This window comes from Zea mays, chromosome 8 (genome assembly GCF_902167145.1).
Source record: "Zea mays cultivar B73 chromosome 8, Zm-B73-REFERENCE-NAM-5.0, whole genome shotgun sequence".
NCBI classification, from domain to species: Eukaryota; Viridiplantae; Streptophyta; class Magnoliopsida; order Poales; family Poaceae; genus Zea; species Zea mays.
In genome coordinates, this window is record NC_050103.1 from 171,694,640 (window position 1) to 171,708,840 (window position 14,201).

At 45.1% G+C, this 14,201-nt stretch overlaps 1 protein-coding gene across 6 annotated transcripts in view; it reads left to right on the forward strand.

Annotated features, from left to right (window-relative positions):
* Positions 1 to 12,277, forward strand: part of LOC100275566 (putative DUF231 domain containing family protein) — a 28,730-nt gene extending 16,453 nt beyond the window's left edge. The window contains exons 4-6 of one of the 6 annotated variants that reach the window (XR_002748989.2): positions 3,463 to 8,430; positions 11,524 to 11,557; positions 11,680 to 11,991. Coding sequence is in view for 3 of the 6 variants with exons in the window: in XM_023300752.2 (XP_023156520.1) it covers positions 11,524 to 11,546 (23 nt within the window). In the remaining 3 variants the exon portion in view is untranslated. Of the gene's footprint in view, positions 1 to 3,441; positions 8,431 to 11,523 lie in introns of all 6 variants that reach the window. The other 5 variants (XR_004851770.1, XR_004851771.1, XM_023300752.2 and 2 more) reach the window with 5 other exon arrangements.
* The last annotated feature ends 1,924 nt before the right edge of the window (positions 12,278 to 14,201 follow it).

Genomic DNA, 14,201 nt, shown 5'->3' on the forward strand with positions numbered 1-14,201 from the left:
CACGGGGCGCCGAACGGCCAACGCTTCGACAGGGCCTCCCTGCCTTGCCGGAGAAGCTTGTTGCAGGCGACGTCGACGAGACCTAGTGTCCCGATCATCATTAGACGCCGGCGGCGACGGGGGAGGGGAAACATCGCCCGCCGACGGAGAGATCAGAGACACCGAGGCCATCACCTGATAAGCTAGAAGATGCTTCACAGTGGTCTCCACTTCAAAACTCTGAACCGGCTTCAGAATCAAAAGATCAACAGCAACCGGAATGAGCTCTGGATGCCGGCTCCAACCAAGAACCCTGAAGGAGGAGAAGTTCAGACGAGCAACAGTGTCGGGATGAAGCTCCAATGCCGTGCAGTGCGCTCGCAGCAAACTTCTAGCAGTTTCCACACTCCATGCGTGCAACGGGACTCCCTCGAAGCTCACAGACACAAAGGAAGGCAGGGAAACCGCTTCAGCGTGTGCAAGCCTTGACCACTTGATGAACTTGAAAGACCCAGAAGGTGAGTTGAGAACAGCTCCGTTGTTGAAGACACGTAACACCGCTTGCTCATTTTGCATGATAATAACGAAATCTTCAGGCACCGAACGGTGGACTGAAAAACTTGCAGGATCAAGCTCATACTCCGCTGCAATTTCTGCCGCCAAAAGCTCAGCTGTCACCGGCGGCCGCGAACCAATGACCACGACGAACAGAGCACAATGCCGAAGATTGTTCTCCACCAGAGTTAAATCCCTTGCACGCTCAAGGACGCAAACCGGCCGTGCCGCCGAACCTGCATTCTTCACCACGGCCGACTGATGTGAGGGTAGCCGAGCGGAGCTGTCATCATCCACTGGTGGCAAGCTAGCAGCGCTCCTAGATCGGGGCCTTCTCCCCCTGGTACGATGTCGACCCTTCTTGGTGTGATTCATCGACTGTCCAGGCCCGTCCTCAGCAGCAGCATGTCGACCATGATCCATGGGAGGGGAGACCCTCCGCCAAACCAGCCTCCGCTTAGAGAACGGAACTGAAACCTCCACTGGTTGACTGCCTAAGCGCTCCCACACAGGACGGCCGCCGGACGAGGCACTGGCCACGTTCAGCCTACGAGCGACGAGTGGATGCAGGTCAGGACCGCCGGACAAAACCTTGGTCACGTCGTGCCCTCTATCGGCGCCAGGGCATTCAGCAGCACGGTGGCCCGGCCGGCGGCAGCGCAAGCAGCAGGACGGATGTCGGCACGCAGCCGCACGATGGGACGTCGCCAAGCAGTTGAAACACCTCCCCCGGAGATCCTGCGGGACCGGTCGACGGGGAAGGGGAGGGCGGGGGCGCTCAGCCAAACGACGACGACGACAGGGACCACCTAGTCTCCACTGTAATCCAGCCCTCTGCGTCTGATGGCGGCGAGGCCCCGTGCAGGCGACGGCTACCATGGTAGTTCTTCAACCTCACGATCGGGATGGACCACCCCGAAGAGACGTTGGAGGAGGTCGCCGGCCTAGCACGAGATGCCGGCCGAGCACGAACCGCCGGCTGGGAGAGCACAGCCGCACAGAAGGTCTTTGCAGCGGACGTCCCACCAGCACCAAAGGAGTCGCCGATACGTGGCCTACAAGCCGGCGAGAGTGGGCCGGAGTCCGCCCAGCGTTGTGCCTTGGAGCGGCCGGCTGGGAGAGACGGCACAACAGCAGCGGACGACGAAGAAATAGGATCAGGCGCGCAGGGAGAAGATGAGAAGGCCGCCGGGAAGGAAACAACGGCCGGGAAGGTGGTCGCCGAGCCCGGGGTGGGCGTCGACGAGAGGCTGTGGGGAGGGCAAGGGGCGGCGCCGGCGAAGGAGGGGGTGGAAGACGAGGCGTGAGGGGAGGGGGACGAGGCGGCCCGGGCAGGAGCCGAGGCGGCCATCACGCATTGTCTCAAGTTAGCTGTTTTTGATATTGTTGATATGGAATATCCATACAACACAATCATTGGTCGGGGGACATTAAATGTCTTTGAGGCAATACTCCATCCAGCATATCTATGCATGCAGATACCATCTCACCAGGGTCTCATTGTTGTGCATGGAAGTCAAGAGGCTGCCAGAAGGGCCGATGGGAACTGGACAAATTCAAAGGCCATCGATAACATAGATGAAGTCGAAGCTCATCAGCAATATAAACATAAAAGGGATAAGGCTGCCTCAGCAGATCAACCAAAGCCTATGCTTCAGTGCGAAGACATAGTCGATCATAAGGTGTTGCTGGGGTCCCAATTGTCTGGTGAACAAGAGAAAACTTTGTTGAGATTCCTGTTCAACAACAAATATGTCTTTGCTTGGTCAACCAATGATCTTTGTGGGGTTAACAGAGATGTCATTGAGCATTCACTCAATGTAGATCCGACTATCAGGCCAAGAAAGCAGAAGCTTTGAAAGATGTCCAATGACAAAGCCGAAGGTGCAAGAAACGAAGTAAAAAGACTCCTGAGTGCCGGAGTAATTAGAGAGGTAATATATCCAGAGTGGTTAGCCAACACTGTGATGGTAAAAAAGGCTAATGGGAAGTGGAGAATGTGCATTGATTTTACGGATCTCAACAAAGGGAGTCACTATTTGTCTTCCTCCGAAGCCACACAGGGGGTGTGTTGCATCATGTATCTTATCATCCTGCTCCTGCATCTGCCTGAAAGCTTTTGCAAAGATGATGTCTGCTGCACTGCCTGTGTCTACAAGGACGTTGTGAACCAGAAACCCCTTGATGACATAAGATATAATCATTGCATCATTGTGATGATAATCCTTGAGCTGAAGGTCTTCCTGGGAGAAGGTGATTGGTACATGAGACCACTTGGACTTGATGAAGAGTCCCTGCACCCCAACATGTTGTACCCTTCTCTGTGCTTCTTCTGCTTCTTATTGGCTGGTTCAGAACTTGAACCGCCTGTGATTGGGAGCACCAGCTTCGTAGCCGAAGGTGCCACAACTTGGTTGCCTTGCGAAGCCATTGTCGCGGTCGTGGAAGCGAGTACATACCCTCCCAGTTACTTGTAAATACTCTCGTTCTGTACACGGATAGGACACACATAACAAGACGCTACAGTTCCCTACCAACCGTTTTGTCGTGCACCTGAGCCCTTTCGTTTCCCGAGTGTCTGGGCCCACCTGGCCACGTGTCAGCAGGTCCCAACACTTTAATCCATAAATGGATCTCCTTAAGTGACATCTCGTATGTTTTTACCGCACACGATAAAACTTTTTGGTTGTGCCATGAACACGTTTTCTACTAACTCTCCATTGAAGAATGTTGTATTTACATCCATCTGATGGAGTTCTAGATCAAAATAGGCCACTAATGCCATAATGATCCGGAATGAGTCTTTCGTTGAGACGGGTGAGAAGGTTTATGGTAGTCAATGCCTTCTCTCTATGGATGTTGTAGTTAATCCTTTGGCTAATTCACCTCCCTTGTTGTCCTTTGAAGTGACCTTGTTGCCATCTCCAGCCAGGTCTGCTGAGAAGTTGATCGGTGTGGAAGTCTAAGACGGATGAATTACACAAATGAAGGGGTGAATCTACCTGAAATCGATCATTTGGAGACTCCTCCAATTGGGAGTCCTCAATTGTCCAAGAAGCTCATAGTTTATTCAAGAAAGAGGTTCATCAAAAAGAATATCTCATAAAACAAGGATGAAGAAATGAAGGGGCCTCGATCTCCAAGTGCATCAGTGTTGGGGGGTACAGGTTTGAATGTGGGTCTGAACGCTACTGAAGAAAATGCAGTGACAACGGTTCAGGAGACTGAGTTCAGTTCAGCCGCTAGCGTTGATGCTATTCAGTTAGCTCCACAGGCGGCTGAAACGAACATTCTTTCATATGTGCATAAACAATTCTTTGACAAACTTGCCAAAGAGGTCTCCAGCCTTCTTGCAACACCTGATGATCCTTCTTTGACGTTGAAGAGTGCCCAATCTTCTGCTGTTATCCCACAGCGCAGTTGTCGACTTGCGGGGGTGGGGGTTCAATATGACAAGCAGGATTTATGCTCAAGGTTCACTAAAAGAGTCATGAAGGCCCTGAAAGTGATTGGGGACTCGGAGGGAATCAGCCAACAAGCCATAGAAGACTATCTGAAAGTTTTCTCTAAAGAATTGCCTCTTTCTCATGTTGAAGCATTGGCAGCATTCTTTGGTTGGGCGGTGCCGGATGAATTAAAGATAGGCAGTAGCCAGTAGCATCAATGTCATTGCTGCTTGTTAATTCTCCTGCCCTGATGTAGTTGATGTAAAATCTGTTAAATGGACCCAAAGAAAATTTTTAGTTGGAATGTAAGGGGCCTTAATTCTGCATCTAGGCAGAGTTCAGTTAGAACCTTTATTGAATCCTGTGCTGCAGATTTAGTATTGTCCTCAGGAAACCAAAATGCAAAGAATCAATAAAGGAAAGGTGTTGGCTATTTTGGGAGCAGATTTTGATCAATTCATTTCTTTACCATCTGCTGGGGCTAGTGGAGGTATTCTGGTATCATGGAGAAGACATATAAAGTTGACAGAGCTAAATTGAGTGGATGCTTATAATGTCTCAGTGCAATTTCAGAAACCTAATGGTCAACCCTGTTGGTTAACTTGTGTCTATGAGCCTCGAAGTAATGATGAAAAGATCCTTTTTCTACAAGAGTTAAGGCAAATCAGAAGTACATGTCTTGATCCATGGGTTGTAGGAGGAGATTTCAATCTAATATACAAAGTGGAGGACAAGAATAATGACAATGTGAACAGAGCAATGATGGGCCAATTTAGGAAGTTTACAAATGATGTCGGTCTTATTGATGTTCCCCTCATTGGTAGCAAATAGACGTGGTCTAACCACCAAATTTCGCCAACGTTGGTCAGACTAGATAGAGCTCTTTGCACTTCTGATTTAGAGGCTATGTTACCTAATCATCTTCTTTAGAGTGCTGTGTATGAGGACTCAGATCATTGCCCACTGATTCTTGGGCTTAACAGTAAGTGTTCTGGCAAGCGTAGATTCATGTGGCTTAATAGTAAGTTTATCAAGGTTGGAGTGATAAAAAGGTAGGTCATGTGGCTTCCCAGCTGGCCCTTGCTAGAGAAATCCTGCATCAATTTGAAGTTGCTCAAGATTTTCGGCTCTTGTCTCCAATGGTAGATTGGCTTATGAGGGGTCTTAAAAAGCATTCACTAGCCCTTGCTTCCCTCAAGGGTACCATTGCCCGTTTGAGATCAAGAATCAGCTGGATTAAGGAGGGTGATGCCAATTCCGAATTTTTTCATATGCATGCTAGATACAGAAAAAGGAAGAATTTTGTCGCCAAACTTGTCTCGGGTAGTGACACATACACTGATCATGATGAGAAGGCCAAAGCGATGGATGGGTTTTATTGTAAGCTTTTGGGCTGCAGGGTGGACAAATCCATGACTGTTGACCTGGACTTCTTGGGTTTACCCTCTCATGACTTGACTGATTTGGATGCATCGATCTATGAAAAGGAGGTTCTTGAATCTATAAAGAAGCAACCATCATACAAGGCGCCAGGTCCAGATGGGTTCATACTTCATAGGAAGGTTTTATAAAGTGTGTTGGCCAATTATCAAAGGGGATGCGATGGCTGTTATTTCTGCAATTTGGAGCAGGAACTTTGGGAAATTTGGTAGGTTAAATACAACTTTTGTAACTCTTATCCCTAAGAAGGAGGGGAAAGGATTTTCGACCTATCAGTTTAGCGCACAGTATCTCCAAGGTTGTCACCAAATTGATGGCTAACAGACTGTCCCATAAGCTGCATGATTTAGTTTCCCTAAGGCACAACACTTTTATTAAAGATTGTTTCATCCAGGACAACTTCATGATGATACAACAAATTGCCAGATTGCTTCATCAACAAAGAAAGCCAAGGGCACTTCTGAAGCTAGACATCACCAAAGCCTTTGATTTCGTCTCTTGGCCTTTATTTCTTGATGTAAGGGGCCTTAATTCTGCATCTAGGCAGAGTTCAGTTAGAACCTTTATTGAATCCTGTGCTGCAGATTTAGTATTGTCCTCAGAAAATTTTTAGTTGGAATGTAAGGGGCCTTAATTCTGCATCTAGGCAGAGTTCAGTTAGAACCTTTATTGAATCCTGTGCTGCAGATTTAGTATTGTCCTCAGGAAACCAAAATGCAAAGAATCAATAAAGGAAAGGTGTTGGCTATTTTGGGAGCAGATTTTGATCAATTCATTTCTTTACCATCTGCTGGGGCTAGTGGAGGTATTCTGGTATCATGGAGAAGACATATAAAGTTGACAGAGCTAAATTGAGTGGATGCTTATAATGTCTCAGTGCAATTTCAGAAACCTAATGGTCAACCCTGTTGGTTAACTTGTGTCTATGAGCCTCGAAGTAATGATGAAAAGATCCTTTTTCTACAAGAGTTAAGGCAAATCAGAAGTACATGTCTTGATCCATGGGTTGTAGGAGGAGATTTCAATCTAATATACAAAGTGGAGGACAAGAATAATGACAATGTGAACAGAGCAATGATGGGCCAATTTAGGAAGTTTACAAATGATGTCGGTCTTATTGATGTTCCCCTCATTGGTAGCAAATAGACGTGGTCTAACCACCAAATTTCGCCAACGTTGGTCAGACTAGATAGAGCTCTTTGCACTTCTGATTTAGAGGCTATGTTACCTAATCATCTTCTTTAGAGTGCTGTGTATGAGGACTCAGATCATTGCCCACTGATTCTTGGGCTTAACAGTAAGTGTTCTGGCAAGCGTAGATTCATGTGGCTTAATAGTAAGTTTATCAAGGTTGGAGTGATAAAAAGGTAGGTCATGTGGCTTCCCAGCTGGCCCTTGCTAGAGAAATCCTGCATCAATTTGAAGTTGCTCAAGATTTTCGGCTCTTGTCTCCAATGGTAGATTGGCTTATGAGGGGTCTTAAAAAGCATTCACTAGCCCTTGCTTCCCTCAAGGGTACCATTGCCCGTTTGAGATCAAGAATCAGCTGGATTAAGGAGGGTGATGCCAATTCCGAATTTTTTCATATGCATGCTAGATACAGAAAAAGGAAGAATTTTGTCGCCAAACTTGTCTCGGGTAGTGACACATACACTGATCATGATGAGAAGGCCAAAGCGATGGATGGGTTTTATTGTAAGCTTTTGGGCTGCAGGGTGGACAAATCCATGACTGTTGACCTGGACTTCTTGGGTTTACCCTCTCATGACTTGACTGATTTGGATGCATCGATCTATGAAAAGGAGGTTCTTGAATCTATAAAGAAGCAACCATCATACAAGGCGCCAGGTCCAGATGGGTTCATACTTCATAGGAAGGTTTTATAAAGTGTGTTGGCCAATTATCAAAGGGGATGCGATGGCTGTTATTTCTGCAATTTGGAGCAGGAACTTTGGGAAATTTGGTAGGTTAAATACAACTTTTGTAACTCTTATCCCTAAGGAGGGGAAAGGATTTTCGACCTATCAGTTTAGCGCACAGTATCTCCAAGGTTGTCACCAAATTGATGGCTAACAGACTGTCCCATAAGCTGCATGATTTAGTTTCCCTAAGGCACAACACTTTTATTAAAGATTGTTTCATCCAGGACAACTTCATGATGATACAACAAATTGCCAGATTGCTTCATCAACAAAGAAAGCCAAGGGCACTTCTGAAGCTAGACATCACCAAAGCCTTTGATTTCGTCTCTTGGCCTTTATTTCTTGATGTTCTTCGGAAACTTGGATTTGGACAGATTTGGAGAGATATCTTAAGTGGGTTATTGGCCACTTCATCCACACAAGTTCTCCTCAACGGAGTTCCAGGGATGTTATTAATCATAAGAGGGGGTTGAGGCAAGGGGATCCTCTTTCATCTATGCTTTTTATATTGGTAATGGACATCCTTGGGTGCCTTGTTACTAAAGCGGAAGAGGAGGGACTGCTGCAACCTCTCTCCTCCAAACCCATACAACACATGCTGATGACACGTTTTTATTTTTTCATCCAAGGGAGAATGAAATACATATTGTGCTCAATATTTTGAAGCTATTCAGAGAAGCTTCAGGTTTGAAAACTAATATTCAGAAGAGTAGTTTTTATCCCATACAATGTGGTGATGAGGATTTGATAACCCTACAGGATCAGCTTCCATGTGAGCTCATATTTTCTCAGTAAATACCTTGCCCTGCCTCTATCTTAAAAAAACTGTCCAGAATTCAGGTGCAACCCATTATTGACAGAGTGGCTGATCCAATGTTTGGTTGGAAAGCGGATCTAATGACAAGGGCTACGAAAGGAGTGCAGGTCGCTAGGTCCAATATGTGATGATAGGCATGCTCATTTATTTAGCCTTAGCAGTTGACATACCCCCAGGATCACTCAAGGCTATTGACAAGATCAGAAAAGGCTTTCTCTACCGTGGAAGGAAAGATGTTACAGGAGGACATTGTTTAGTGGCTTGGGGCAGAGTATGTTTTTATTTTTATATATTTGGATTTTTTATATTTTTATATAGTATATTTTGATTTAATCAATTTATATAGTATATTTTGATTTAATCAAATAATATATGGACCAAAGAAAGACTACTTCTTCTGGTTCTGGATCAAAAATTAATAAAAGAAAGAAATCCATTTTTTTTTTCAAATTTTAAAATAAGGAATAAATCATGTATATATCTAAACAACCTTTTCGTAAATCTAAGCAACCCTTTCGTAAATCCAAACAAACTTTTCATAAATCTAAGCAACCTTTTCGTAAATTCAAACAACCTTTTCGTAAATCTAAGCAACCTTTTCGTAAATCCAAACAACCTTTTCGTAGGCGTTCTCGACCTCTTGAAATTGGCGATCTTGGTATTTCTAGTCTCAGAATTGGGATGGGCCTTGAGAATGAGATGGCTATGGCTAGGCAAAACGGAACCGGATAAACCTTGGTCCTCGCTGCCTATGCGGTTCTCTAAAAAGATGAAGGCCTTTGCCACTGCCATGCTCACTAAAATTGGGAATTGATCTTCAGCCTTATTTTGGCAAGATTATTGGGTTCATGGAAAGAAAATTGATGACCTAGCTCCTAGATAGGTTGCAGCCGTTCCAAAGAAGATTAAGAACAACAGAACTGATCTTGAGGCGTTAACAAATAGAAACTGGTTGACAGGGGCCTTGATAGTAGGTGTGTTTGCTGATCTCCTAGATCTCTGGGGTATGCTTCAAACAATTCAGCTACAACAATATGGAGGACAAACATATATTCAGGTTTGCTACTGATGGAAACTACTCAGCAAAAGCTGCCTGTAAGGGATTCTTCATTGGGTCGACCCAATCTGAACATTGGGAATCAATTTAGAAAACTTGGTCACCACCTAAATGTAAATTCTTCCTATGGCTAGCTGATTTAAGGTGTTGGACAGCAGACCATCTAGAGAAAAGAGGATTAAGTCATCCTGACAAATGTCCTTTGTGTGACTAAGAACAAGAAAATATATACCATATATTGGTGGGGTGTCTTTGCTAGGAACTTTTGGTTCCAACTGCTTGGACAAGTTAATATGCAAGGTTTTGCTCCTCAACCGGGGAAGAGAGCACTATGCAGTGGTGGAGTAGAAATAGTGAACAACTGTAGGGGATTGCAAAAAAGGGTTTAATTCTTTGACCACCCTCGTGTTGTGGACTCTCTGGAACCATAGAAATGGTTGTCTTTGACATAATTAAATCCAACTTGGAGGTAGCTATCAGAAGAGCTGAAGAAGATATTGTTTTATGGAAGTTCGTTGGGCCAAACATCTTGCTCTTCTTACAGCTCCCATTCTAGGTGTCTTGTAGGGGTCTGGTAGAGGGAGTTTGTGGTAACATTAAAGATGAATATGTTATTTGGTGTTGAGCTGGTGCGTCGGGGCTGCGTAGGTGATGGGCTTTTTAGGTGTTCTATCATGGATGCTTTCATGTATTCTAAGTTGCGGCCACCATCATGTGCCTTTCCTTTGTGTATGTACTTGTTCTATTTTTGGATCCTTCTTTCTTTCTTAATTTAATGATACGCGGCTCTCCTATGTGTTTGAGACAAAATTTACTAAATCGAATGATACACTATCTGTCACCGAAGTGATAATGAACATTCTGATCATCTAGTCTAGAAACTGAAATACGATTCTTTCGCAATGAAGAGACATAGAGTACGTCTTTCAAAACTAAATGGAAACCATAATCTATTGCTATGACTAGATCTCCGACGATCTCTACTTCTGCTTCCTTTTTCTTTGGCCTTTAGGAGCCTTTAGGTGGCAAATAAAAAGGAAGCAGAAGTGGAGGTCCTCGGAGATCTAGTAATAGCATTAACTGATGATTTTCATTTAGTTTTGCGAGACATACTCTATGAGACATACTCTATGCTCTTCCTTGCGAAGGAATTTTTTTCAGTTTCAAGACTAGATGATCAGGATGTTCATTGTCACTTCAGTGACAGATAATGTATCATTCGATTTAGTAATAAAGATGTTGGTCTCGTCGTCCGATGAGATTTGTTTTATTTACTTTCACACAGTAATGTTGTTAACGTCTTAGACAACAGAAAACGTTCCAGACAACAATGGCAAGAAAACAAAGAGAAGTGATAGAGAGACCTCGTCGAAATTAAGGGAGAGCTTGTCATCTTGAATCACATGGGCTACAGATTGCAACCTAGTAAATAATTTTCGTTCTGAAGCAGGGGAGCATATTGTAGTCAATAAGTGCGGTGATACTTAATTGGTCATTATGTGTAACCTTGTCGAAGGATGGAATCCAGAAAAAAAGAAGTGTAAGGAATATAGAGAACAAAGGGGAGATTGTTTGGGTGTGTCCCCTACACGAGCTTGTTAACAGGAACCGGGGTAGAGTTAATCTTAACCGTCCATTCTCGTCCTTGATTGGGGGGGGGCTATCCTAACCGTTGGTTGCAGCCCCGGTCACACGTCTCCATATAAATAGATTAAGGGGCCCGACAAGTTAGTCAATGCCAATCGCTTGACAACAAGCCCTAATCGACATCCATACAGGTCCCTATCACCTAGGTTTTGTGTAGTGTCTAGAAGAGCTCCGATCTATGGCGTTGGGCTCCATGATCACCCCAACGTGCATGGGATCTTAGCCGCCCGCACGTGCTACTGGAGGAGATCCATCGGCGACGGCGAACAACAACCTCGCCAGAACACACATGGAGGTGGTGGAGCAGGAGATGGGTCTACGATACAAGACGTCGGCACCATCGTTGGTTCTACTTATCATCGAGGTTTTTCTAGTACAGATTGGTATTATAAGGGTTTAGGAATTGATCATAGGCACCACATAATCTAACAACTCTTTCTTATATACTACGCAATAAGAGCTACATAGCAAAATAAAAGTTGTCCGGAGTATTTCTTCTAGAAAATGTATATTTAGGTAAATAGAACGATCGTACCGATATCAGGGATCCACAGAATTGCGATAGAGCTTCATACTGCATATCGTCTTCTGTTTTTGCTAGATGAACCATGATGGGGTTCAATGGTTGTGATCTGATGTTTTCGCTGTCTGATTCTGCAGGTTGGCGAGTGCCGGCTAGCTGACTATTGACATGGTATATCTTTTTCCCCCCTGCTTTGTAGTTTCTTCTTTCTTTTGCTGCAAGAATCCTCGTGGGCAGCAGCATCTTCCATCAGGTTGTGTTATGTTTTCACTTTTTTTCCCTCGATCACACAGGACTGCACATCTCCTTGGACATAAAGTTTTGTACTCCCTCCGTCCCAAATTAAAATTCGTTTTACTATTTTAGTAGATTCATACAATAATAAATGTATGTGTTCTATATATATGTATAGATTCATTATCATCTATATGAATATAGACATAAAAATCTAGAGATAGAGCTAAAAATGACTATGGTTTTGGATCGGAGGAGAATCTTTTTCTCTTTTGTCTGTTTCGGCATAGAAACACATCACAACTGGGAACCTGTATGTAACAAGAGTTCATTTGCAAAAACTTTGGAAATTCACAGGACGCATTTCTGCATTCAGGTGTGCACGGTTGTGCAATTTCGCAGTGTCCTGCGGTGCCGTCGAGGTTGGCTTGAGCTGTGGCCGCCGCCTGTTGAGGCTCCTCCGTTTCCGGTTACAGCTGCTCCGTGTTTTAGTTATATAAATATACTTTTAAAAGTAAATTATAAGTCGATTAGCTCATTGTTTTTAGCTTTATCGACTTTAGCTCCTCCGTGTATGATAGCAGGGGCCAAAACCACTTAAAATTATACCAAATTAAACTTAAGTTAAGAAGTAATAAGCCATGTTCCTCTGAGTTTATGGATTGTTTTACCTTATTGGGTAGGCTGAAAAAAGGAACCATTGTGAATACCTTCTAGCCGAGATTTATAGAGCTCCGAATTAGCTCCCAAAGATACAAATGTCTGACTTAAGACAAAATCACTTTTAAATAAATTAAAATTATTTAAAGTAGGCACTAATTACATGCTAATCCATTATTAGGAAAAACTAATAATAGCAGCAACAGAGCCTAGCCTAGAGGAAATCTTTGCACACGTGGAGGTTGTTTCCTGTAAATCTGATCAGACCATACGTAGGTAACCAATCAGACGCTAATAGATTATACCTTTGGTATTGAAGGATGACGATATTAGGGCAATCAGGTAGCCATGATGTCATTTCTTTCAAGTTCGATCCCCTTATGGACATCCAATCGCTGAGGGACATAAGGACGGGTTGGTTGGCAACTAGTGAAGCCTCTCCCTCGGATTGGCCAATGGCGGACTGGTGAGTCTGCCGCGAGATGGCGATGATGTGGCAACAACTTGCGGGAGGTAGCGAGGGCAGGTGACGACAAGGGACAACCATTAGCCATTGCTACATTGCGACAGTGTGGTGGGACTTTAGTGAGATAGCGAGGGTAGGCTGTTCTATAGAACCAAGGCAGGATTCCATCGATAGTCTGCCTGCCCATTAATGTGGACTAGGAGGCAAATTAGTGTCACTGCATGCAGACCCCGACGACGTGACGAGCTGACGAGTGATGTGGAGACAAGTGGGATGACATCTAATGGGTTAAGTCACCCACTAATCGATTAGTCAATTATCAAAGAAGCAAGCGAGCCACGGGTGAGCTAGCCACTAGAGGAGGGAATCGAACAAATCGGGTGTGGAAGTGGGCCAAATAGTGGAGCGTTAAGAAAAAGATAATCATTAGATTTAGCCACACCTAATATATAATATTTTTTTTTATTTTGATGTATGTTTAAATTTATGTATAAGAGGTTATAAAAATTGAGGCGGACCATGACCCACCTTGTCCAACCCTTGCGCCCACCTCTGGTATTGGCTGTCACTTATGGACATCCTATTGGTGGCTATTTGTGAGCTTTCACTCTATGAGGCTATCTCCACTAGCTTACACATCCTCATATCTATATTTAAACTGTATTTTATGAACAACACACTCTATAGTGTAAAATAATGCAATAGGTGAACGGCTAGACACGGCCTGAACAAAAGTGGGACTTTGCTCATGGCCTTCGTGGCTTTGCTTCAACTCGTGACTCGTCCCGCTAGTATACTAGCAATACAAAAAATGCCGTTTGTGGAGTAGGGAAGGGGTCCGCTGCTCAGGACAAATGGGTGCCACACACGGACTCTGGAATCCAAGGTTTGCTGGTTTGGGCTTCGCGTGGCGGTTGGGCCCAATCAACACCCTGTTACTTCACCATGTCCGTAGCGGCCCACTCACGCGCGCGTCAGCAAGTGCAATCTGCGCCGACCAATACGCCGCGTTCCGAGACTTGCGAGCACAGCCGCGACCGCAAACCCTGGGTCACGTGCGCGTCAGCAACAGCAACCGTAATCTGCGCCGGCCATGAGTCTCCACTCTCCACTCTCAACCCTACCCCGCCCGCGCTCCGAGACTTCGGAGCATGCCGCCGTGACCGTGACCGTGACCGGACCCGGAATAGTTGCCGCCCCGGCCCCCTGCTGGAGCACGACGTCACGTCTTCATGTCACCATGTGAATGGCCGAAAGCCCACGGCTTCCTCGTTGCCAACGGCAGGCAGTGCTGGAACAGGTGAGGCTAGCGTGAACTCGTATGAGTGCCACCACTGCATCGTCGCCGCGTCCAGTTCTTTCTCGAATTTGTCCCCTGGCTGTTGCTTTGCCCGGTCAAAAGCTCAAAAGCTGGCAGCTAGCGCGACAAACGCATGTCGCGGCGCCGGCCGTTGC